General features: G+C 23.4%; 1 protein-coding gene across 4 annotated transcripts; it reads right to left on the minus strand.

Moving 5' to 3' along the window:
* Nucleotides 1–253: 253 nt before the first annotated feature.
* Nucleotides 254–26,134, minus strand: LOC129618690 (uncharacterized). 4 transcript variants are annotated; one of them, XM_055533597.1, is made up of 7 exons: nucleotides 25,667–26,134; nucleotides 3,885–4,235; nucleotides 2,294–2,497; nucleotides 2,068–2,232; nucleotides 1,602–1,758; nucleotides 1,377–1,508; nucleotides 254–1,238 (listed from the first exon to the last, which is right to left on the minus strand). In XM_055533597.1, exons 2-7 carry the CDS (start codon nucleotides 4,074–4,076, stop codon nucleotides 736–738), a joined length of 1,353 nt encoding a protein of 450 aa, XP_055389572.1. In that variant the 5' UTR covers nucleotides 4,077–4,235; nucleotides 25,667–26,134; the 3' UTR covers nucleotides 254–735. The 4 variants fall into 4 exon arrangements, with proteins under 4 accessions (XP_055389572.1, XP_055389571.1, XP_055389573.1 ...); XM_055533596.1 differs by having other exon boundaries at nucleotides 3,885–4,334; XM_055533598.1 differs by lacking the exon at nucleotides 25,667–26,134 and adding an exon at nucleotides 25,495–25,590.
* Nucleotides 26,135–27,773: the final 1,639 nt, after the last annotated feature.

Raw genomic sequence — 27,773 nt, forward strand, 5'->3', positions numbered from 1 at the left:
GAGAAGAATGCCTTTGCAAGTCAAATAATTTCCTCTTGCTTTTTAGTTTGTTATTTGAAAAGATAAAATTTTAATAAGTTTTGAAAATCTTCAAACTAATCTTGTCTCTTTATATGATTTTTTAATTCTATAACTTTATTTTTCTTCATATTTTAAAAATAAATAAATATTAAATTAACAATAATTAAAATTTTTAATTATTAAAACTTAAATATTTGTGTAGCTACAAATAGATAGAAATATTCATAATATAATTATACATAATATTACAATCAAGCTTAAAATTCATAAAAATGTACTTTAATTAATTAATACATTACACTATGTATATACATTATTTAATTTAATTTATAATAGGAAAAGAGAGAGAACTTTATATTCAAAAAAATTCGAAACTCTTAACGTTTAATTCTGCTCTACGATTATTAACAATTTAAAATATTATTATACTTATATAATTTACAATTTTTAATAGTTACATAATTATAGTTTTATGATATTAAAGTATTCAGGGTACTTACGTATTTTAATCTTTAGTTTTAATTATTGCTATTTTAATTTCAATTCATACACAAATTTTACAATATAAAATTTCAATATTTAAATATCAATCACAAATATTATAAAATGAATTTTTTATTAACAGATTTTTTTGTCTTCCGATTTTATGTATGTGTATTTGCCTTTTATTGTGCAACAAAATTATACATAATTAATCTGTGGTGGAAATTTTTTTTACAAATCAGTCTTTAAGAGTCCAGCATTTTCTACTTTCAATACTATTTGAGTTTCCTCATATGTTCTTGGTTCTGGATTATTTATATTTAATTTTTGGGCTGCTCTTTTTCTCATTATATACCATATTATAAGAGCTGTAATTAATATTAATAAAATAATTAAAGCTACTGAACCGCCTATTATATAAGGTAAATATGATATTTCTTCACATTCTGTTTCTAAAATTCTTCTGACTGATTGTAATTTAATTGGCTCAGTTTTACTTTGAAAATAAACTGTATCAGAAAAAATTTTATAAAATGAATTCTTATCTAATTTATCCTTTATATGACATGGAAAATTATTTAAATATGTTAAGTTTCTTATCATTATATTAAAATTATCATCTAATTTTAATGGTTGAACATCTTCGTTATAATTTAAAACTTGTCGTATTATATTTTCATTAAGACGTAATTCCATTTTCGTACTCTTTACATAATCTTTGTGTTGGTACAATCCTATAAAAAAATAAAACACAAAAAAAAATTATTTTATATTTTTTAAAGTTTTTCGTATTAAGTATTAATTATATCACTTGTAATTGAATCATACTTGAATTAGAAATGAATAAATTTGATAAAAAATATTAAATTTACCGGCAAAAGCTAATCGGTTTGTTTCGCCGAAATTATTATTTTCAATTATTACACCAGATTTGATACCAGCTGATATCCAATCACTGTTAACTTTAATAAAATTGTTATCTCGTATTACTGCCATGCTAATTTCTATAAAAAATATAATTTTGCTTAATAAAAATTTTTAAGCGTATTGTGATAAAATTTTTGTAATTTTATTAATTTGCTAAAATTTTAATATACCTTCGAAATGGAATGCATTAAAGTAAACTTCTTTAAATGTAACATTTTGTATTAAGAGTTGTTGAGTTTTAATTTCATAAAAACTTTGTGATGGTAGATTTGATGTTAAAACTGTATTCGTAATAATCAACTGTTCCATGGTAAATTTCTTAAATGCCTAAAAATAAAAAAATTGTACATATTTGTTACTAGATCGTTTCATATGATGCAGGGAAGATGTATAAGGCAGAGCAATGCTGCTAAAATTAATAAGTCTATAAACATTTAAAGTTCTTTGTGTTGATTGTTCAAACCGATATAAAAAAAGATGAAAAATCAGAAATTTTCATTTAATTTTAAAATATTAATTATTTAATTATACTGTTCTGATTAAAAATCTAATATTATCGCTAATGTGATTAACATGTTGAGGTGATTAAAAATTATATATACATTGGTATGAAGATGTGTATTGTCGGAGACTTACATGTCGATCTATTACATCAATATATGTTGAATCAAATTTTATAATTCCATTAGATGATTTTGTTGTAATACCATAAGGTTGGATATTTTGTATACCACTTGATTGAAAAATTATTTCTTCAATATTTCCGCTTATAGCGTGTGAATTTATTTCAATTGTTTGCACCTAAAAAAATAAAATAATTATGTAAAGTTTTGGAATTAAGTTTTGTCACTATAATATCTACTTGATCAAATGTTAGCCTCCGATAGCCATTTATTGATTGGTACGCCAATGAATTTTGGTTTAATTTGAGATCTCTAATATTTTGAAATGTTACTGTTCTTAATCCTTGAACATTCTCTAGTAAATATGGCCCAACTTCTATTGATTCACAGTTTCTAACTAATACTTGAAATACATTTCCATCTAATTGTGGAAGGAACAAATTCTGTAATAAAAAAAAAATTAAAAAAGATGTGTAGGGTATATATACACACATATATAGATATAAATGAGTATTAATAGATGATAAAGAAATTTTTAAGAAAAACCTGATAATTTTGAACTAAATTGTCATTTCCCAACTTCTTAACAACAACTATTATTGCAACTTAGTTTGTATTCCAAACTAAGAACTCAAATTATTTTAACACTACTTACAGTTGCCCTTATGTCTGTTTAAATGGTTGACATTATGAGAAAATTATATTCTAGATTTACAGAATTTCAAAAAACGAAAATCTAAATTTAATTACTTATTCTGAATTTTAAAAAGAAAACAAACTTTAAAAATTTTTTATCTAAAAATCCGGTACTAAGATTGGCCATCATTTATTAGAAAAATAATTATAACATTTTGAGTTCGGGAAATAACCATTTTTGTAGAATTTTTCAAGTAAAACTTTTTCATATTTGCTACTTATGTAAAGTTAGATTACTTATAATTATTAATTACAATTTCCTTGTGATTTTACTTATTTATGCTTATCAAGTTTTGCATTATTTTAGAAAAAATATTATTAAACTTTCAAGTTTTATATTAACCTATGAGTGTTTATTATGATAGCTAGAAAGTTTCGCCGCTTAAATCAATATTTTTGATTTTGATAAGTAGATAAGTGAATGTGTTATAAATATCTACTTACACAGCATAAAAGTATGTACATATATACACTCATACCAAAAATATTATTATTGAAAAGATAAGATTAATAATTTCAAGTAAATTATATTTTAGTGAATTTTTCCAATATCTAATACCTGAAAATGAACCTGAAAATGATTTCAATTTTTTATTTTTAATTACAATTTAAACAAGGTTTAAATGCGTAATTTTTTTAAACCCATATTGTAAGTTGTTTTTATTGGTTCTTAAAACCAATATTGTTAGCTGTTTATAATCATTATAATAATAACTTTTGGTTAATCTTGACCAAAGAAAAATTTACAACTGAAATTTTGTAAAAAGAAAATTTGAAACTGGCTTATCTGGTTAGAACATTGTTTCAAATTAATTATTAGAGCTATGTTTGGCTATATTATAGGTTAAAAAAATACAGAAAGTGTTGAAAACTTTGAAAAATGCTTCTAGTAAAGCATTATGTACTTTAAAAAGGAAGAGGCTACATTGCTGAGTGTTTATTTGCAGAATCTCATAAAGATTTAATAAAACAACATGGTCATATACATTTTACAGCATAATATTTACAATTTAGTAAAAATTTTTGAACTAAGTAGGTAAATTTAATTTTTTCTATACTTATACCTTCAGTTTAATTTTAATTAAATAAAATTAAGTAATTTAAACTAATTAACTAAATGATTAAAATACTTACTTCGTCAACATTATGACAATCACAGATAAATGATGCATCATGTGCAACACATGTTATATTTTTCGTTTCTTTATATGGTAAACTTATGTAATCCAATCGCTGGCCAAACTCTTCATATCCATAAATTATTTGAATTATTTGTGGAAATATTAGGAAATATTTCAATATTAATGTGATTTGTCGTTTTCCCATTTTGCTTTATTTACATGTAAGATTGTAGTATACTTTTATTTGCATACATGTGTTTTCACATTCGAATTACTTACGTAATTATTTTTAAAAATTTTAGTGTTATTTACTGTTTTTTTTCTTTGTAATATTTTGAAGCACATGGATTTCACATTTCTCTTACTTTTTATTTTTTGAAAAAAAAATTCTATTTATTTTAAAAATTTTTATTTAAGTTTATTTTCTTAAATTTGATGTGATGGTTTTTTGTTCCAACTTTTTCTTTTAAAATAATTTCAAAATAAATTAGCATATTAGTAATAAATTAGTGGTTAAGTAAAAAAAAATACTCTTTAAAAACGAGAAAAAGAATTTAAATAAGCTTAATATCAAAGAAAAAAATTTTGAAAAAAATTGCTTTTTTTGAAGACTTGCGATTCAAGAGTTTTTTTTTATAATTTTTTACTTATGAATTTAAATAAGACAATAAATACTTAATATGTTTCGTTTAGACTTTGAGTATTTTTGGAAATAGACCTATATAATTCGACCTATATAATTTTAGTTTTGAACTAAATTAATTCTGAAATATTTAATTCTGGACTTAAAATTGTTTTGGAATTGCTTAAAATATTAAAATTAACATAATATAGATAGTGGATGCGTTTTGGAATAATTACTACAAATTAACAGAGGGGTGAACTATTTCAATAAATAGTTAATATAGTCCTCTATAGTTATCATCAATTTTAATTTAAATAAAAAAACAATTAATTTTTTCTTTTATAGCACGTATAATTAATTATATTTAAGTATAACTAAGAGTTCTAAATTTTATACTGGAACCTATAATAATTAACAATTGTAGCCCCTAAAAATTTTTTAAACAATTAAAACCCCTAAAGATTTTATTTCAATGTAAACTGGCAAACTGGCTTAATAGAATAAGAATACGAGTACAAATTGTTGTTTTGTAATTATTATTATTTTTTAAATAAGTATAGTTAAATTAGCTAAGTTCCGTTCTAAGAACTTTCGAAGCGATTTAATTTCATTCTAATTTAAACGCGACTTAAAGTCATTAAAGGTGAACTTAAATAACACTCAAATACTTACTAATTAAATTTTTTCATTCTTCTTTCAAGTAATTGCTTTTTAACTTATTAATTATAATTTTTTTAAGAATAAGTGTATTTCGCTTATATTTTTAATAAATTGTCAAGTTCTGCATTTAATATTTTATTTAATTATTTTTGTACTTATCAAAACCAGTATTTTGATTCCGCGAAACTTTATTATCTCTAAGTCAATATTATTTTGATAAAAGTTCAAAGCAGATAATGTGTTTCACCTATACCTACACGTGTAATAAGAATTCTTATCATAAAACATATCAAGTATAAATAAAAGAGATTAGATTAGTTACTAAAAATAGGTTAAATTTTTGGTGAATTTTATGACTAATATTTTTTATTAGGTTTTTTTTTTGATATAATTTTTAACATTATTAAAGTAAATAAATAATAAAATTTTCAAAATAATAACAGGGTGAAATTAAAAAAAAAATTTTTTAATTTTATTGAATTTATCAAGTTAGTAAGAAATTTCATTTCGATTAATTTCAATCTTGAATGCGTTTGAAACTATTTTGAATTTTTTTATCGATTTTTATGTTGTTCTGAATGCATGAATTATAGGGGTCATTCACTTTTCTTACCATATAAGAAAATGAAAAAACTTCGCTATGTCTATTTGCAAGAGGTAAAAACGGTTTATTTTAAGGTGAACATGCACCTTTCTTAATAATTTTTGCAAATTGCAGCTAATTAAAAAAAAAAGAGAGCATTATACCTATTTTACTACATGTATACTTCAAATCTAATAATTTAAAGATATTCAGTATGCCAACCAATTAGTATTAGACTTAAATTTCCAAAAACCAATTCCCATAAAAGTTTGAGAAGATTTCTTAGTTGGAAAGATTTTTTGGTAATTTAATTTTTTCACTCCGATCCGCCGGTTCCATCAAAGTATTAAAATTTTTGAAAGTTTATTATAATTTGTGTTTTCAAGTTATTATGTATATTGCTTTTAATTTTTTTTCTGATATTAAGAAAATTAAGAATATTTTATTTTGGTTGTGATGTTATTGTGTACATAGGTGTATAAATTGAATGTAATATACAAATGTACTTAAATAGGTTGTTTATGTAAGAATACATTTCGAATATACATGCATACATAAATTACGTATGTTCACATACTTTCAAAACTTTTTAAATAAACAAAAAACACTGAAACAGAACAGACGGAAATACCTTGACGATTCTTAGTAAATTCTAAACATTTTTTTGTTAATTATTTATTTATGTATGTAAATTAATTCGTAGGTAAATGTATATATAAAGTATAAAAATGTTTTCTATTGATGTTCATAAATTTACAGTAAAGTTCAATTTAAAATCATTACAGTTTTCCGAAATCAAATATTTTATATAGTGATCCTCAATGAATAAGATACATAGAAAATTAGGAATTTAGTATCTTCTCTAGCGTGAATTGAATTTTACACATAATATCTAAGTAGGAATATGGTATATTGGAAAATTTTTCCATTAAAAAATTTAGCAATACCTAAATGTGGATTTGTTACTTTATGTATAAACAAAGGCTTTTCAAAAATTTAAGTTGATTATTATGCCCCAAAATTTGACAATATAATCGCGATTTTAAGTAATAAATTCGATTCGCAAACACTTTACAAAATCGTCAGATCATTCACGTCTTGGATAGTGACAAAATTTCTACTCAAGTTGAGGATCCTCATTCATTCAATTCCTACCAGTTCCCCTTCTTTTTTTAATCTGTGCTTGCAATCTTTTTTAGACTTATTTGTATTTGATCAAGAATTCATGACCTGAGTAGATTTTATTTCCTGAGTTCCGTTTAAATGGAATCAACTGTGAGTAAATTTTTTTAAAAACAAAATTTTAACAAAAAATTTTAAGTAAAAGTTGAATTTATTTCTCGTTTTTTTTCTTCAATTACCAATTAAACTATAAATATTTATTGTATGTATACATGCATATATGTAAGTTAAAAATATGTTAAAACATATTCTAAAAATAGGAAATTTCCACTTGAAACTGAAACAAGAAATCAATTACATTTATTATGTAGTTTTAGGCTTCGCCGGTTAAATTATAAAATAATAAAAATTCTATAAGTATAAAAAAAAGCCATCTGGTATGCGTACGTTCTAAAAGTTTATTTATAGAATTTTAATTTAATGTTATTTATTTTCATTTCATTTTAAATGAATCTTCATGGAAGATGAATTAAAATCGCATTTTCCATTTTAATATGAGAAACTTGGATAATAAATGAATTATAAGTGTACGTATGCGTGCGTAGATTATTTACTTGTTTGTGCGTTTTTTATTTTCTATACACGTACATTATTTATTTTATTGTTAAGTAGAAATTACATAAATTTCTTTTATTTTTAATAACTGTAGAATTATGGAATCTTTCTTAAAATATAATATTGAATGTGGCGCTTCTTAATTTGAATTCAAAATTGTAATGCTATATGCATATATTTTGTGTTGTAAATACTTGAATTTTTTGCTAATTAAGATTAAGATCAAGTATGTTACATAATAATGAACAATATTTTGAATTTCTTTTATAAAAAATAATTCAAGTACAGAAAACATTATTTTACTTGACGTCAATTGCATCACAATATCGAATGTACAAATTATGCAAACCATTTTATTATTCAAATTAATAATGTGTTTTTTAAATTATTAGCAATTATGTGAGTTTTTTTTTCTATTGTTTTGATTTTAGGATTTACATATAAACTACAGCGAGTTTAAAAAATGTTTGGGATTACTTGAATTTAAGAGTATTTGAATCACTCGTATATGATTTTTATGCATAATCGTGCGGCATTAGACTTGTTAATTATAGAGAATTTTGAAAAATAATATGCATCTTTCAATTCTATTTAATCTTGATTCTAAAATCTAATATTTGAAAAATTCATAATTAGCTCCTTCATAAAACTTGCTTTATCAATTATGCTTAAGCATTAAGGCACAATCGCGTATTTATTTAAAAAAAAATTAATTCGTTCAAGTATATATTTAAAATAGAAAAATTTAATAATATTGTTACTTTTGAAAACTTGTAAAAAATTTCAAATAACCTATTTAAATTTGAAACAATTTTTTGTCAAATTTTGCAAAAAAAAAAATTTAAATCCAAATTACATCGCATCGCATTGAATTTTCCATATATGTTGCATTAGGGTTTTCCATGGCATATTTTCATTTAAGAAAAATAAAAATCAAAAACTTATTTTATACTTTGCCCCATTTTCCTTTTTAGCTCACTATGACTTATTTTATTTTCCATAAAAGTATAAAAAAAAATTCAATTTATTACACTCTGTAGGTAATATTATGTAGATTGAATGAATTAATCTAATCAAATTAGCTAGCCATTTTCGGCAATCAATAGAAGTAATAAATTTCATGTTGAAAAAATTAAAAAAAAACCATTACATAATGGAATCAACAAAAATGTGCTTTGTTTTTTTGCTTCTCTTATTATAAATAATAAAAAATATTTTTAGCATATTTTTAAAAACCTTTATAAACAAATGAGCTCAATAGTTTTATTCAGTCCGTCCATTAGTTCTCAATAACAATTCTTTAAAAATGTGATCAATAATATCAGTTAAATATCACCAAGAAAGTTTGTTGCTTTGATTCATTCCATTTCAGGTATTTTTTTTTTAAATTTTTATTTTTGACAATTTTATTTTATTAAGACTTTTAATTTAATAATTTCAAAAAAACAAGAAAATCAAGAAAACGTTTTGAATGCTCCTAAAAGTTTGCAATTTTTTTTAGCAATTTAACTTTTTTTTCCAAAATTGATTCTTATCCCATCTTTGAACGTAATTTTTATTAATTTTTTTTTTATTTAATTTAATTATTTGTATTCGATCATTTAGTCGGATCGAGCATTCCAGAAACTCTGACATTGCAATTCTCCATTTCAGCTTTCATAGTATTGTTTCTATGGTAAGTTGTAAATTCTTTGTACGATCGTAAAAGTAATAAACAATATGCTTTTACAGATGCAGCCAAATAAAAATGTCTTTATAAATAATTTTTTAGATTTTATTACTTAATTAAAATAACAAAAAGTTCTATTTCTTTCGTGCAAATAGCACCAACGTCTCAATTACCTTCCAATCAATTGTTTCATATTAAGAAGAGATGTGCTTTAAAAAATCAATATTTTGCTATTACTTAATTAAATTTTTTTTTTACTTTTCCATTAAATTTTACAAATTTATCTTCCATATTTTTTTATTCTCTTTCGTGCCTGTCCAATTATAATTTTTATAATAACCTATTTATATACATCTAAATTTTTGCAAAAATCCAATAATTTAAATTAATATTTTAAAACAATAATATTGCATAGCTACTTATTTCTATTTTTTCTACAAAATTTAATATTCATTATTTACCCTAACTGCTTACATATAAAATTTCTGTCTTTTATGTGCCATATATTTTAGTTTTTTAAAAATTTTCTTAGCTCTTCAAATGCGTAAATTATATTTTTTTTCTTTTTATTATATGAAAATCTTCAAGGCCTTCGAATGTCAATGCGAAAATATTTTTATGATATAATACAATAATTTTAGGATATAGTAATAAGTTTCATATTTTCAATATTATTATTAATATATTTTAGATATATGTATGTATGTATGTATACGAATGTACACATTATTTTATTGGTTTGTTGATGTAAGCACAATATATTTATTGTGTGATTGAAAGTCTATGTAAAATTTATGAGAAAAATAAATTAAAAAATTTTTCCTCAATTAAAGTTATATTTTTACACAATGGCTCATCATCGTGTCATTCAGATATATAAATCATCTGATTTATGGAAAATGTACAATATAAAATTCAAGTTGTTTCATAGAAATTGTATACGCTTACATTATATGAACACTATGAGTTTTGTTGTATGAAGCACTATTTTCTGTAAAAATAATTTATATGTAGCGACAATATGTAAATATTTCTATGTTAATTTACAAACATTTTTTGTTTGGTTAATATGATTGTAATTGTATTGCACTTTAAGTGAAACTGATTCATGTCAATTATGAACTTTTATTTATAAAGAAATGTGTGTAGTTTTATGCTTGCTTTTGAAACTTAAAATATAAATGAAATATTTGAGAAAACGTATAATTCTTTATAAAATAAGTAATATATGTGTGTACAAAATGAGAGTTCTAAGTTCTAACTTGTAACATTGCAGTAAAAAGATGCTTACACATACAGTTCAATTTATGGTTCTAGTTGTTGAATTGTGTAGTAACACATAAAGTTTCGCTGAAATGTATATGCACATTTGAAAATACTTTGAGTACCAGGTTAACAGATTGCTGTTATATTTCAACAGCAATTTCAATTATGTACATAGAAATGTATTTTGTTTGGAACTTATTATATTTTTTACCAAATTATTGGAGATTATTTAACAAAATTATTTTTCTGTAATGAATTATTTGCAAATTTAACGTGCCCAATTATTTGGGTCAGTTGTATACTGGGCACATATTAAATGTAAACATTAATCAAATGCTCACCGTATTTTTCCTATTTCCATTTGACCTATTTATTTGACTGAAATTATTTTTATAATTTTCACCTTAAATATATGTACGTATACTTATATATATAAGTAATGTGTTTTATAACAATAATACGCTTACATAATTTTGACGTTTTTTTTTGTTTCCTGGTTTCAGTAAAACACGAATTTAAGTAAGTATTTTTAATTTGGGTCTGTACTGAACTCCAGTAAAATTCAGTAAAATTCAAATTATTTGTATAATACTAAAATTTTAGCCATTTTTCTGGCATTCATAATTTTTTGTCTATTCTATCGCAAGTGTAATATTTACTAAAGTATGTATTTATAATGTAATTGAGTTCCTCATTAGAATTTAGTCTAGAACAAATTATTTGTTAATATTGTTAATGCTTACAGAATATAATGTATATGTAGGCATGACATGTGGGCTGACAGATTTAAATATATATAACTACAAACTTATATAGTGTATATTCTGGAATCAATAAACAATGAAGTTCGTAAAACAATAGTCGAAAAACTAAAATTTTTAAGATTTGTGTAAAAATTTTATTTATTTCTATAAAATGTCTACAAGCAGCTATACATAATATGTACTGTGCGTATGTATGAATTTGATTAATAGAATTTCAGTAATAGTACGTATATGTATACATATCCTCGTATTGGATCATGATTTTAAATCCAGCTTTGAATAATAAGTGCAGGCAAATAATACTACATTATGTTAACACAAAAAAATTATTTCTTCTGTAAAACCCGAGTTTTATTCGGCAAGGAAAAACTTTAATTTCTTTCAATACGGACTTTAGTTTTAAAAATAAGTCAAGTCTTAGCTCAGACTACAATTTTCCGTGTTTAATTATCAAATCTTATGATCTAGGTAAAGATTCATAAACTTAAAACGACCTTTCTGTAAAGTTTTCAAATTGTGACATAAAATATTTCTGATTAAGATGGCGACATTACACATTTGAACTATCTAAGTTATACATATTTTTAACATTTTTTATATTGTGAACTCATGTAAGTATGTATGAATGTATAGGAATTATAATTTTTGCAAAATAATGTTATGACGTGTCGAAATGATGTAATATCGCTAAATAATTCCCAAACATTTTGTTTTTTCTCTTTATTCTGTTGTCTATTTTTTATGTTTCATTAGCGCTGGGACAGATAAATTAGGCGTTTTTTTTGTTTTTCTTTCGTTGCGATGATTTTTGGTGGAATATTTTTGTATTTTTGTTTCTATTGGTCTTATTAAGCGTTTAAATTATTTTTTTGGTTAAGAAATTCAAACTCAATCAAGAGTTTTTTTTTATCATAATAAATTATAAGTCTATAAGACAAGTTGAAGGTCAAATTCTACTTTATAAATATGGTCTTAGATGTATGTAAGTATGTATAAAAATGGTTTCTGTTTTGTTTTTATAACGTATGTACATATGTACGGTACACATATCTTGGAATTTCTGAAATGATCAATGAAGCAAGTAAGTTTTTTCTGTACAATATGAATAGGAATACATATAACAAACATATTATATATGTATAGATTCATACAGACATACATGTATACGTTATTTGGAAAAAATATTTGGTAACAAATATTATTAAGTTTTTATTTAATACCGTATTTTGATATAATTTGTGTTAGCGTTGGCCAAAAAAAGTATGACAATTATGATTATTATACAATTATAGCACCATAATGTCTGAAAAATTAATAATATTTTTAGAATGCCAATTATAAATAATAAATTTTAAATTGGAATCGCAGCAAAAACTGTTTTCGTTTAAATTTGATTAAAAAAAAAATCTGTATTTTTGAGGTGGTTTGTTATTTGTTTTGTACAATGAGCGTTTTATAAATTTTGATTCCTCTTCACGTAAACGAGTTTCTATGTACATATATATGTATGTATGTGTACTTATACAATGTTAATTATGATTGCTGATGCAACAATTTATGTAAATAAGATCATATTGTCGTGTCAATTGGTAGGGCAGGAATACCTACCATGTATTAAATCTTATGTATGTGTGTATGTATCTATGTATGTATATACTCTTTTGTCACATTGCATAACTTAACTAATAAATATTTAGAAAAAAATAGAATTACACACAATATTCACAGATGTACATATATTTGTATATATACATAAATATGTAAGCATATACATATGTACGTAAATAATTTTTATCTTAAGTATTAAAATAATCTCTGACTTCAAAAATTCATAATACGGTTATTGACATATGTATGTACATAAAATTCAGTTTATGAGTTATTATTGTGTATTAATTATTTTTAAAGTTATAATTTTGAATTTAAAAAAATCTTCATTCCTCGCGATATTTTTGAAAATTCAGAAAAGTATCTGGGAATTCGAAATTGCTTACTTCGTTGTAATGAAGACTTGAACTCAAAAAATCCAAAAATTTTTCTAAAATATAGGTACATATATATAATATAGGACCATGTAGTTTATAGTCAAACTAGTAACCGAATTAGTCTTTTATAGGAAGCAACCATATTTAGATGCTATTTCCATATTTCTCTGAATGTGTAATTTTTTTAAGTTTAACAATTTAAAAATATACATACATATGTATGTAGGTATGCATGTAAATATTTTGATTTATTTGAAAGAACACATTGACCTCCATATAATTATGCTTGTTCGCTTGGTGTAAAATAAAATGAGCATAAAAATTTGTGTTTTATTACGAGTATAATAAAAAATTTTATTTATTTTATTTGCGATTTAAAAATTCGTGTCTTATTACAATGTAATTTAAAACGTTTGAAATATAATTCAAGTAGGTGTAAAATATTTTATGTTAACTAGCTTAAATAAGTCTATTAAATAAATTATTGTTTAGCTGTCAGCAGATAATTTTTTTCTTAAATTTATTTTTACAACTTTATCTCATTATCTTAAATAAAAGAAATAAAGCTTTCAATTAATATTTTTAAAATGATTTTATCATTTTAAATTTATAATGAATTAAAATGATAAATATCCGCTTATTTCAAGAACAATATGGCATTTTTCGCAAAGTAGCTATGAAGACAAGCAATGCTTTCATATAAAGGGGTTATAATTTTAAAGCTATAATTTTATTATTTCTTATAACAGTTGCAAAGTAGCAAATATAGCAAAAAATATTCGTAGCTATTGACATAATTTCTAAGTCTATCTAATAATATTCTAAGCTTAATTAAATTTTGATGATAAAATTAATAAATCAACAAATCAATAATTTGAAAAATAAATAAATTATTAATGACAAAGTAAAAGAATAATAAAATTCACGATTAAAGAAAAAATAAGAGCTTAACTTTGTAAATAAGTATTTCGTCTCACCGCCAATACATTATACTACACATATGAATGTATTTTGGTATGTAAGTAATATTTATTTTCGGATTTTCAAAATCTACTAAAAATAAATTAAAAAACTTAATTGAGATTTCTATATCATGACAGCGTTGAGAATAATTTTTGCTTAAATAATTGACAGTAAAAATTGTTGACAATTTGTTATAATGCGTAAATCGTAAGTGACGAAAATTAATATTGTTGATATGTACATATGTATATGTATGTATGAATTAAAGCGATTGAAATTTGCTATTAAATTATTAGTCTTAGTATGTTGCACAAATTGAATTACAATTCCAATTATTCTTCTCTTCACAACAAAATTGTGAGTTCTATGTTGATTTTGGAAACGAATATAATTCTGAAAAATATTTGTAGCATGAATTAAAACATTCCAATTAGGCTCATAGGCATTACGCCATAAATGAATAACAAAGCCAACTGCATCAGTCTAAAAAAAGTTGTTGAGCGATAATTTTCCTATTGTTTTGCTGCTACTCGTATATAACAGGATTACCATAGCTTTTCTTTTGTTTCTTTGCAAAAATATTGCAATAAAAATTTGAAATAATTAAAAGTAGAGCAAATTAAATCATAAAATGCAACATACTTGTCTTTGTAAATGATAATCTAAAAATTGTATTATGGAAGTGCAAAGTTTTAAAAGTGTCTCTGTTTTTAACAATAAAAATTATTTTTCTTTAAATATGTTAGAAATTGCAATTTTCTTATATTTATACAAAATTATCTATTTTTATTGTTTTTATCAAAATTATTGAGGTTAAGTTCATTTAATTTAATTGAAAATAAAGATAATATAATTATTATTTTGATTTAAATCTGTTTCTGTATAGCTACTTTTAATAAGAAAAAATAAAAAAATATTTGATTGACAATTAATTTAAAATTCATATTTTAATTTTTTTCTTTCCCCTTCTTTCTATATTTTATAATAATTAATTAAAATGTAACTTATCGGTATATACATACATACTTACATTGTATAAGAATCGTAACTAATTTATTTTTATTACAAAATTATTTATTAAAATTGATGTCATAATCTTGAAAAATTTATTCAATTAATTTATTAAAAGTGTTAAATGATTTGTTCTTTTCAAAAAATTTGTTTCTCTTTTTTTTGTTTTTAGAATTTCCTAATAAATTTTCTGAATATGATAATTAATATTTATTTCAAGTTATTTTAGTTTAAATTGGTTTTTTACATTATAATTTGATAATAGCTTTTACTTAAATAAATTCTTTTTTTTTTCATTTTTGAGGTTAATAAAGTTCGGAATTCTTTTTATTTTTATGATTTTGCATTTGTGTTACAATAAACTACATAAAAATATAAGAAAAGACTATGATAATTGGTTATGTGGAGCATCTTACTACGAGTATACGAAAACAAGTTTAGGATTTCTAATTTATTTCGGAATAAAATAAAATTTTCTTCAAAGTGATTTAATACTCTAGCCCTTATTACTTTAGGTACGTTAACAAACAAATTTCAAAACAAACACTTTTAATGTGAATTTGTAAGTATTATAAATCAAAATGCAGTATCTTTCTACGAAAGTTTAATTAATAAGTCACTATTAAATAATATTGTTGAATTTGTTTGAGGGTAGTTTTTTTTAATCGAAAATATCTTTTCAAGAAAATTTTTACCTATGTATCTCTGCCCTATTGTTATCTAAAATACGTTTTTTTTTCTTAATTTTCGATATCCGTTTTTTTCTAGGTGACAACTAGTAGTTGTCTAGAATTTTGGCTTTTCCAAATTTGTATAATTGCAGGAAGCCTACGATAAATGCCATTTCATCAAAAAATGTATTTATTTACTTTAACTTACGCAAGTAATTCATGCTTTCAATCATTATGTTAACGACTCTTTCAATTTATTTTTTTTTGTCTCTGCTAAATGTGAGCAATCATTTGAAATATTTTAATACGTATATGAATGAAAGTAATTTAAATAATATTGTAGTAGATTGTTTTTAAAAGTGGTATTTTTACTTGTTCAATGAAAAGTGGTGCTTTACAAACAATTGGTGTACCCACCTTTATATAATATCTTTTCACATATTTTCCCAATAAATTAATTAAAAAAAAAAATGCTCTTAAAAAATTTATGGAACAGTTGGCAACCCTAAAAATGTATATATAAATATCTAAATAGAATATTAAAAAACTTCCAAACATTATAAATTTAAGGGATCAAAGCATATATTTTTTTAAAGTTGAAGTTTCTGTGAAACGTGCTCGTAAATTTATTTTCTTAATTAGAGAATTCATTAAAAATGCCGCATATTTTTCGTAAGAGACCATTTTATTGTATTTTTTCCATTTGAAAAATAAAACTAGCACTATTTTTTTTTCGTTTCTTATATGCTTTTTTTTTGTTATCACAGCGCTAACTTTTGAGTTAATTGTCTACGCGGTGGCATTTTTATATCACTAAATAAAAATATGCATGTTGCTTTTTAAGTAATTTTGTAGTGAACTTTGATAAAAAAAAAATATACGTAACTATACATTTGCTTAAATCGAAGTCAATTACTTATCTAAATAGTGTCAAATGAACCTTGAATGTATATGTATACTGTTGTGTTGTGTGATGTATTAGAGTAAATACTAAGCCCTTTGGGTATAATTAATTGTGATAACAAAGTTAATTTTGTAGCCAAAGCTTTTTTTAGATTCAATTTTAGTTTAAAAGTTAAATTTGTAATTTTACAATTTATTGAATTTTTATTACAAAATTATGGTAATTTTTTGTGAAAACTTAAGTATGTATATGTTCATTTTTAACACAAAACGTGTATTAGTGTAATGTTGTGTACTTGTTATATTTACTCGTGTAAATTACTATTTGCCCCTAATGCAATAGTTTATTAATGTTATTGTGAGTTTATGTTAATGTAAAAATTTACTTTACTTAATAAACAAGTAAAATATGAAAATTTTGCTATGGCACAGTGATGAAGTTAATTGATTTGAGAAAATATTAGAGGGTTCTTTGTTTTGATTGCTTTTATTTTAGCAAATATTTAAAGAAAAACAAAAGAAGAGAATAAAATATATTTTTAAATAAGCAAATGAAATTGTGTATAAGATTTATTTGCACATAAAAACCTATATTAGTTAAGTAAGCAATTTTTAAGGTTATTCATATAGAAATAAGAAAATAAATATTTAAATTACTATTTATTAAGTTTTTATTTTATATTTATGCTCAGGGTTTTTTAATTATTTTTAAATAATGCTTAATTATAAATGTTAACAATAAAATACACAGTGAATAAATGAAAATCTTCTTGAATTTCGAGTTTAATTCGAAATTTTAACTATACATCCAATCATAAAACAATCAACGATAATCACATTTTTTAGTTTCATTCACCTGTTAGCACTTTCTTACTGTTATCTGCTAAAGATTCCATATATTTTTTAATTTTGATTTACTTATTAACAAAAGGTTTTCCATCAACACATTATACATTTCAGTCAAAGAAAATTAAAATTAATTTTTATTCCCGCATAACTTGCATTTTTAGCTTATCTTGAATATTCTCGTATTGCACCTTTATGATTTCGGTTTTTATTACCCCATAAATTTAATATTTTTTGTTACAATAACTTTGTTACCATTATTATAATTTTAATTATATTATTGTGTTGAGGTTGCAACAACAAAAACAAGTTGTAAAAATAAATGAATTGGTTTTCTTTTAAGAAAAATTTAATTATAATTTAGATAGCTATGCAACTATGTTTTTTTAGGTTTTCTAATTTATATTTAATAGTTTACAGAATATACATATATGTACTTGCTTATAAGTATGGTAAAAGAAAATATTCTTGACTGTAAAAATATTTAAATATCTTTCATTTTACGTACTTGTTCAAGTTTTTATTTATATGCAAGTTAACCGTTACCATATTTCTTTCTATAGTTCTGAAGCATAAAAATGCAAGTATTAAATTTCAAATGTTTTTTTCCATAAAAACAGATTTAAGGTTCTTTTTTTACACCCCTAATAGAAAAGAGTTATATAAACGTAAGATTAGAAATGTATTACATTATTCTTCCTCAATTTTTATAATGTTAAAAAAGTCAAGTAGATTGCGTACAGGCATACGCAAATAGAATCTTTTTAAAGATATTAAATGAAATTTTATAGCCATTTCAATGTACATGTATGTTTACATACGTATACTTATATAATATACTTGCAATCACTAAATTTATTTTTAATGTGAATTTTAATTTAAAAGAAAAGCTGAAAAGAAATTTATTGTGAGTTTTATAGAATTGCAAAACTTAGTGATTTTTATTCGATATGGATGCTTTGTATGAGAAATTGTCTTCACATTGTGTAATATGTAATTGGTTTTAACTGGCAAAATATGCTTGTTAATTTTTTTCCATCTAAATAAGTTTTCATTGTACAGTCTGTAAATGTTATATACTCTTCTAAGAATTGCTGTCCTAAAACTATTGTAGAAATTTCAATTACGTATTTTTGAATATGCAATTATTTTTAATTAAATACTTTCAAATGAACACTTCCATTTCAAAAATTCAATTAACTGATTAGAGCCATCTATAATACTTAACTTTTAATATATAATTATTTTGGGCAATTGCAGTTCTAGTTAGTATAATTAGTACTAACACATATTGTTTCTAATTCGAACCATATAAAGTAGGAATAGTTAATATTCACTTTGGGGAGATGTTTGTTGTGCTATCTCTAACATCATTCTAATAGCTCAATAATAAATTTGATTTATTCAGCAATAGAATTTGAATTGCAAAATACGTTTTTGTGTGCTAATTTTTATTCTGGGATATTTACATATCTCACGATAGATTGCACTTGTTGAAAATGAAAGTGAAAATATTTACAATAGTTTTATGGAACTATGGAATAAAATTAATAGGTCTATGGAAATTTGAGATTCAGACAACCATAATTATGAATAAACTTTGAAATGTAAACCTAGCAATTTTTATACCCTGCACTTCGTGAAGGGTATATTAACTTTGGTATGGAGTTTGTAACTACTTGAAGGAGTCACCTGTGGTATGGACATATATATATATTCTTGCTCAGCGTAAAATTCTGCGTTGATTTAGACATGTCCGTCCGTCCGTCCGTCCGTCCGTCCGTCCGTCCGTCCGTCCGATCGCACGATAACTCAAAAACGAATAATGCAATCGACACCAAACTTTCACAAGTTGCTTCTTTTGTGCCAAGGACGAACCCTATTGTTATTGGACTAATTCGGACAACGGGTTCGGGTAGCTGCCATACAACTCAAAGAGTTTATTTTAAATATTTCAAAAACTAATAAAGCTATAAATTTAAAATTTTGTATACATGTGTCCAATTATATTCTACACATGCCCTAAAAATTATAATGGGATAGCTGCACCGGTTCGGGTGGCTGCCATACAACCCTAACAGCAAATTTTTTATATTCGGAAAAATAATAAAGTCAGATTCATGAAACTTGGCAGTCATGTGTCCAATTATAGGTCAAATATATTTCTGAAGTTTTAGTGGAATTGCTTGGCAGGTTCGAGTGGCTCCCATACAAGTCCAAAAGCTTAATTTAAATATTTGGAAAAATAATAAAGTCAGATTCATGAAACTTGGCAGTTGTGTGTCCAATTATAGGTCAAAGATATTTCTGAAGTTTTGGTAGAATTGCATGACAGGTTCGAGTAGCTCCCATACAAGTCCAAAAGCTAATTTTAAATATTTGGAAAAATAATAAAGTCAAATTCATGAAACTTGGCAGTTGTGTGTCCAATTATAGATCAGATATATTTGCGAAGTTTTGGTGGAATTGCTTGACAGGTTCGAGTGGCTCCCATACAAGTCCAAAAGCTTATTTTAAATATTTGGAAAAGTAATAAAATTAGATTCATGAAACTTGGCAGTTGTGTGTCCAATTATAGGTCAAACATATCGGTGAAGTTTCTATAGAATGGTTTCACTGGTTTGAGTAATTGCTATACAACAATGAAAGGTGCAGGGTATAATTCAATCGGTTCATACCGACTGAAACGTTTTTACTTGTTTATTTTTTTTTTTGAATAGCTTTTAAAACAAATATTTTAATCTTTTAGCTTTATAATATGTTTATTGCTATATACAGTTAGTAACATATACAGTTAGTAACATTTTAAATAAAGTTATTAATTTTAAATTGTTTATTGTAAAAATAAAGACAAATTATTTCACATTTTAAAATAAATTATTACTAAATAATTTTTTATTATTCGTTCTGGAAATGTCAAAATATATAATATGTAGTAAGTAAAATATGAGTACTATTTTGCTCTTCGTTTTGGAAATTATGTCATTGCAATTTTTGTAAATCGAGACATAAGTATATAGTATGTGTTTATAGTTATATAGGTATATTCATGTTAGTAGAATGAAAGAGTAAGCGATGTATGTAGTAAATTTTAAATATAGAAAACCATTAGTGATTGTTTATTACATTTTAAATTAATTTTGCGTTTACGCTATTTAAAATATTTATAGGATTTTTAAATATGTGTGGCATAATCTACATACATACATATATGCTTTTTAAATTTTTTACACCCTACACATTTTTGCGAAGCTATCAAAATTTTTATTGTTACTAAAATTACTTAAAAAGAACACTTTACGTACAAAGTATGCATACCACATTTAATGATTAGATATGTAAATATGCACGTACCCAAATGTAAGGCAAGATTTATACTCAAATGTAAGGCAAACGTTTCAATGAAACTTTCATAATATGTAAATTTGCTAGAGCTTAAAATATTGATTGAAAAATCTTAATATTTGCATGCTTGTTATTTAGCTAAGAAACACCTCGTCCTTTTATTCAAATATTGCACAATGCCTCTAAATATTACTATTCCATAGATTTTAACTACTTTTTATGAAACAAATATTCACTATATCCGTTATACTTTTTAAAATTCTTGATTTCTTACAATTACATAAGCTAAGTTGAATATTAAGGATAATTTTATTTTTCCAAATTTAGATTAAAAGATTAGGTCGAATTTCTTACAAAAATTGTTGTAAAACTTCAATTCGTTCCAAACAATATTTTAATTTATTTGAATCAACACTTTTTAAAATGGTATCAACAGGTTTTAAAATATTTTTAATATTTTGCGTGCCTTATATAGAAAAGCTTTATGAAAAACTAAAATGATGTTAAGAATTTGGAAACAATAACAAAGAAAAAATGGAAGTCGCTATGTTTGTATAATGTATACATACATACATACATGTGAACGAATTTTTTCAATCTCTAGTCATGTATTGCGTAGAAAGTATGCTCGAGTTTAATTTGTCTTTAATAGAATGAGTTAAACAATTACGAGTATATAATTAAATTATACTGGGGTATTTTTTATTAAAGAAAAAAAACTATACAAAACTTTGGAAGAAGGATTACGTCATATATGTAAGAAAAATCATATAACCTTCAAAACAGTTTTTATGATTATTTTGCTTTCATCTTTATTTACAATTTTTCAATCCTACACGTGCAAATGTTGTTGCTTTGAGATCGTTAAAATTGTTTAGATTACTGATTTTATATTTGAAAGTTATCGATTTAAAGTTAAAAGGCAGAAATGCTTATTTTACATAATATGTTTGTGCTACATTTATTGAACTTATATAAGAATACCAAATTTAAGAAAATTTTAACACTAAATTTACTTATAATTTCGGCCTCGTTAAGGTTTATACGGTCACATTATACTTAATCCAAAAATTTCAGATTATGAAGAGAAGCAGCGAAATTTATTCTGTTGGAAAATTTTATTTACTTGTCCTTAGGCCAGAACCAATTTTTCATTTTAAACTCTTACTTGAGAAAATTTTACAACTTGACACGAAAAAATATGTAATTAAATAAGCTTCTATATTAATAAATATATAGAAAACAATATTTTACAAAAAAAAATCTTTTCTATTTGGAATTTAAATTAAAGCATTTTTGTTGGTAAAAAGTTGAAGCTTTTTGATCTTATCTGTATTTTCATTAGTATAATAATCTATAATTACTTGTCTAAGTTTAGCAGTGCAGTTTAATTAGTTAAAGTTACTTAATCTATTTGTAAACAAAAAATCATTTTACATTGTTAATCGTTGTTTTTCGATGATTATCTGCTGTTACTATGTCCATATTATTAAAAAAAACATAGTGAGAGCTACTTTATGTAACAGCCTGGTTATCATGAAAAAATATCACATTATTTTCTTGCTTATTGGCATTTTACAATTCGGCATAAAATATTAATTTGTGTTAGAGGCCTAATCCTTTTACAAGGTCTCATTAAAAATTTAGACAATTGAGTATTTCATACGAGTATTAATCATAATTTATTTTGAAATTGAATAAGTTACTAAAAATACTTCTATACAGACTCCTTCACTTCATTGTGCGGTTCGGTTTAATGAAAAATTATTACACTTACATATACTTGTGTAAATTTTCTTCTAATCTTAAATAATTCTGAGATACTAACTATAGTTATAATTTTCCAACTAATTGAATTGGAAAAACATATTTGTCTTTAACATATAAAAATTTTTTTCAAAATAAGATTGAACTTTTGTATTTTATGTAAATTTTATTTTGTATTTTGTTTATAAGTAATATTGTCTTGGCGTTAAGTGCGGAAGTGTTCTAATTTAAAAATGATCACTAAAGTGGAAGAAATACCAAAGATTAAAATAAATAGGTGTATATATATATATATTTTGCTTCTTTTGTTTTTTAAAAGCGCGGTAAAATTTTATTGAATTGTAAGATTTCTTCATTCTAATACAGGAAGCGCATTCAATCTCTTTTTTTTCCTCTCTTAATATTCTAATTTAATTTTCCATTTATCTATTTTAGAATATTTTTATTTTAGCATAAGTCATTCACTTCAACAATATTCATTTTATTATTTAAATGGATAAATTTTTCTTATCGTTTGACAATGCATTTAATGTTTTCGTTTTCAATGTTTTCATTCTCATATTATAAGTGTGTACTTATTGTGTTTTTGAAATTTTAGCTAATTTATAATAAATATTTTAATGAATTTGAGTTGTCATCATTCATCAATTTTAATTTTAATATTTATTGTAAACTATTCATAATTTATTTTAATAACGCTAATATTAAGTATACACTTTGCAAATGTAGTTTTGAAAATATCAAATTACATTAATGTTAAAAATCACTAAAATTATTGGATTGGATTATGTGGCAAAATTACGAATGATACATAGTTGTTGTAATTGATTTTTTAAGTTTTCACAGTTTATTTTCTAGCTTAGACTGTGTATTGTTCAGTGGTTTAGACTACTTATATTTAAGCCAAACTAAATAACTATAAATATTAGTCATGAAAAATGCAGTACATTTTAATTTGTTTTTGATTAAGTATGCATTTGTATAAAGAAACAAAAAATAGAAGTTCATTCAATTAGCCATATTAGCATATAAGTACATGAATAAACTTTCAATTTGTGATTATTACGATAAAATTCTTGCATCATTTCATGCATATTTAAGGTTTGTGGTATTTGAATTTAATATCCAATATTTTTACATGTAATATTACTTAATTAAATTTTAGGTTGCCAGTACAAGCTTATTACAATACAAATATGAAAAAAATCAGCTTAAAAGCAGTTAAGAAAATTTTATTCACATTAAGTACCTACAACCGCAAATTGACTATAAGTATTGATTAATAGCTCATTTTATATATAGTACAAGTCAGTCAATAACGTTTAAGTAAGCGATTATTAAAAAATAATTACGATAGTCATGATTTTTAAAAACTACTTTTAAATCAACTTCAATAAATGTGATACCTCAATATTTAAAAAAGAATTTGGATCCTTTTTGTATGCTTATATGTATTGTAAATGTGCTGCTTATTAAGGATTTTTTTTACTTGAAACGAGGGTAAATATATTTGCATACAGTCGAATTTCTTCCTTTAATATACCTATCTGTCTATTTATTGCGAAAAGTCACGCCATAATAATAAATTTAAATAAATACATTCATTATTTTATGAAAAGTGTACTAAGTATGCAATCTTGTATTGTATATATATGTAAATATTCGACATAAATCCTTTTATACTGACATTTTTATTATTTTCATGCTTTGACTTTGTTTCTCTTTTATGATAATGTGTTTTTGATCATCTTGCTATCCACCTTTAACGTGTTGTCATAAATTGCTCATGAACTTTATTAAATATTCGTTTAAGTTCTATTTCTCTTCAATCAATTTTAAATCAAATGAAAATTAGAAATTAATCTTTATTTAGTTTTAAACTCTTTTCTGGTGTTTTTCACAATAATATCAAGGAATAATAACTTGAAGTTGCGATTTCTTATGGAGGTTTATATTAAGGGAAATCACCTAAACCTTATATACTTTACATGTATTTAATAAGTTTTCAAAAATTAAATTTATTAAAGCTTTTTTAAAAGCATGAAGTAGGTTTGAATAACAAATTTATAAAGATTGATTAAAAATTATAACAGTGATGTTAAAAATTTGACATTTCAATGATCTTTGAATGTGGATTTTATTAACGGTAAAAAACCTTATATTTCAAAAACAAAAATAAATTCCACATGGTTTTAATTTAGCAAATAATAATTATTTATTTAAATATGAAGCTGACTTGCTAAATGTGCAGACACATTTGTTATACGTGTAGGTACCTATATAAGTACTTATTTAATTAAGTATTAAAAATTAATCATTTAAAAATTAATCATTTTGATGCAACACTTTAAAATATGTACCTTTATATAGATACAAGTGCTTATCAAAATGTCTAATAAAGTTTTGAGATTTAAAATTATTTTCCCGTTTTTATTTTAATTAAGTAACAGAATGTTTTTCATTGTTTGTTAATCATTAGTGCTCTATTCTGCTCCTAAGTGATCTATACACAAATAAGTATGTGCTAAAGATTTATCGTCTCGACTCGGATATACTTTGATCTAGTTAGTAAATTTAGAGTTTATATGGGTGTATGTTAGCATTCATTATTATCATTTTTATTTTTGCTAATTTATTTCAAATTATTTATTTGTTCTTAAAATTAAAAAATAAAATTTATATATTTTTTTTGCGTTTGCAATTTTTTGAAATGAAAAAATTAAAACCAAAGGAGCACGTTTTAAGAAATCTAAATAAACAGCTTAAATTAAAAAGGTATGTATGTACTTAGGTATATACATACATATTATGTACATTTATATATGTACCTACATAATAAGTTTCTATTTCATTTTTTTATTTTTTTTTATTTCTTAATTTTTTAATTTCAAATGTGCAAATTAACAAATAAAATGATAAAATTCACAAACTAAATTTATTTTTTCTTCTTTTAATGCTCAATCGAGCAAAACTTTATTTTAATTTTTTTTAATTACATACTTTTTTTCACATTTAGCATATAATTTTTTAAATTGCCTTAAATAGTGGGCAATGTTGTATTAATTTTTTCTTTTTTTATGGTATTTTGTTGCATACTTTAAATTCTTCTTTATTATAAACAAAATAAAAATCACTTTTAAATTAATTCCGCGTATAATTGCATGTGCTTCTATAAGAAAACAGAAAAGAAATTATGCCATGCTATGCCACACTCCAATACAAATTAGGCTTGACTGACTGACCGTGGCCGAGTGAATAATTTTCTAATAAGTATTTTTTTATATTTTAATTTTTTTTTTTTCAAAAAATTTTAAAAGGAAAGCAAAAAACGTTTGATGTTTTCAAGTATGTATACTTTTTTTAAATTAATCACGAAATATTAAGTTTTTTTTTTCAATAATAAGAAATTTTATTTTTTCAAATTACGAAATAATTACATAACACGAATAATAATTACGACTTACTCGATGGAATTCTTATCGTTGACTAAAAACGCAAAATAAAACTAAATGGAAATTCAAAACTTATTCCGCCAATTTATTTTTCTATTTTCTTTTATTTTTTTTTTGTTGTTTTTGTGTTTTTCGTATGAGAATTGAGAATACTGAATAGGGGAGCATTTTGATGATATTAAATTTGTTGGGGAAGAGAAAAATATAATTTTGAGAAATATTTTATAAATATGTATAAACAATTTTCCCGAATTAAGTATTGCCAGATCGGCAAAATATTTATAGATAAGTTAAAGATATTAATAATTATTAAACTGCACACTTATTTTCATTCTTGTGGTAATTTATTTAAGTTTATCCTACATTTTTCCTAAAAGCGTTATTAATTTATTAGTAGATTAATAATTATTATTTTTTATGAACATACATTTTAAATTGAGATTTGGAAGTTTCATTATGAATTTCTACCGAAATTAAGTGTCGGCTAGTCTATCGAAAAAAGTCACACAATTGCGTTTACTTTTAGCTAAATATTTAACGTAAAATTTCTTATAATTCCGTATAGACTTTTGTTAGATAATGACGTAATATACAGGTTATTTTTTATTATACTTGAAAGGTAGCTTAACATAGTCTGAAGCCTACAATTCGGTAAAGAAGAGCAGAGTTTATTTGTAATATCAGTGATTTATGTTTATTGACTTTCTGAACGGATGAAAATGCAATTACGTACTTACTATTTGCTGCTAAAAAAATTTTTAATCGCTTTTTTAAACAATTAAATAAATTTTAGGAATATTCACCTATTTTGGCAAAATATGCAAATAATTTTTCATGCTCAATACGTAACTGGCTGCAGATATGAATAAGTAAGCATGCAGTTCCTTTAATAATGGTTTTATATTTCTTTGCTGTTGTTTTGTTAAGGAATACTAGAATTAATAAACAAATATTTCTACAGTGCCAATATAGTAAAACTATAGTTTTTTTTTTTCTAGCAATAGTTGTAGAAGAGTGACAGTAACTCCACGTTCTAAAGTGGCAGTAAATGTATAACATGCTAATAATTGTAGTATTGATAAAATATTTAGATATTTTAAAGAAGATTGGCAGGAATATTTATATACAAAAGAGATTTGAAGTAGAGTAACGAATAACGTAACGAGACTCTTTTCTGTTCTTTTTAATTTTCATATATAAATGCAGAGAGTGATTTGTAATAATATTTTGTTTAGGTTTTAAATTGTTTCATGTTTTGTAATACATTATGATTATATTTACATACCACGTTATTTATTATGCTTAAATAATATAATATGAAATATGAATAAAAGTAAATATTAGAGCAAGAGAATGTAAATAGAATGAGAGAAAATGAAATTCTTATAGGAATTTAGGAATAGATAGGACAAGAAATAAACATTCTGTTCTCTTAGATACTTGGTATATACAGTTGAGTACATTTTGGAATTGTCTTTAATCACATCCGGTAGCTCATTAAATGTAATTGCATTATTAAATAATATTAGTGATAACAGTGTTTAACAGATTTGTAATGTTTTCTAGCATTTTCAATAAGTTTTTAGTATTTTGTAAATTAATTTAATTCATATTTTTAAAAGTGAAAGAATTAATAATATACCAGAAACTTTGAA

The sequence above is a fragment of the Condylostylus longicornis genome, unplaced genomic scaffold (assembly GCF_029603195.1).
Source record: "Condylostylus longicornis isolate FDR11 unplaced genomic scaffold, ASM2960319v2 ptg000010l, whole genome shotgun sequence".
Taxonomy (NCBI): domain Eukaryota; kingdom Metazoa; phylum Arthropoda; class Insecta; order Diptera; family Dolichopodidae; genus Condylostylus; species Condylostylus longicornis.

Coding starts and splice junctions, on each gene's coding strand:
- LOC129618690 (XM_055533597.1), bottom strand. CDS start 4,076: ATGGGAAAACGACAAATCACATTAATATTGAAATATTTCCTAATATTT. Junction 2,498..3,884: donor ATTGTCATAATGTTGACGAA/GTAAGTATTTTA, acceptor TTTTTATTACAG/AATTTGTTCCTTCCACAATT. Junction 1,759..2,067: donor TTGATGTAATAGATCGACAT/GTAAGTCTCCGA, acceptor TTTTATTTTTAG/GCATTTAAGAAATTTACCAT.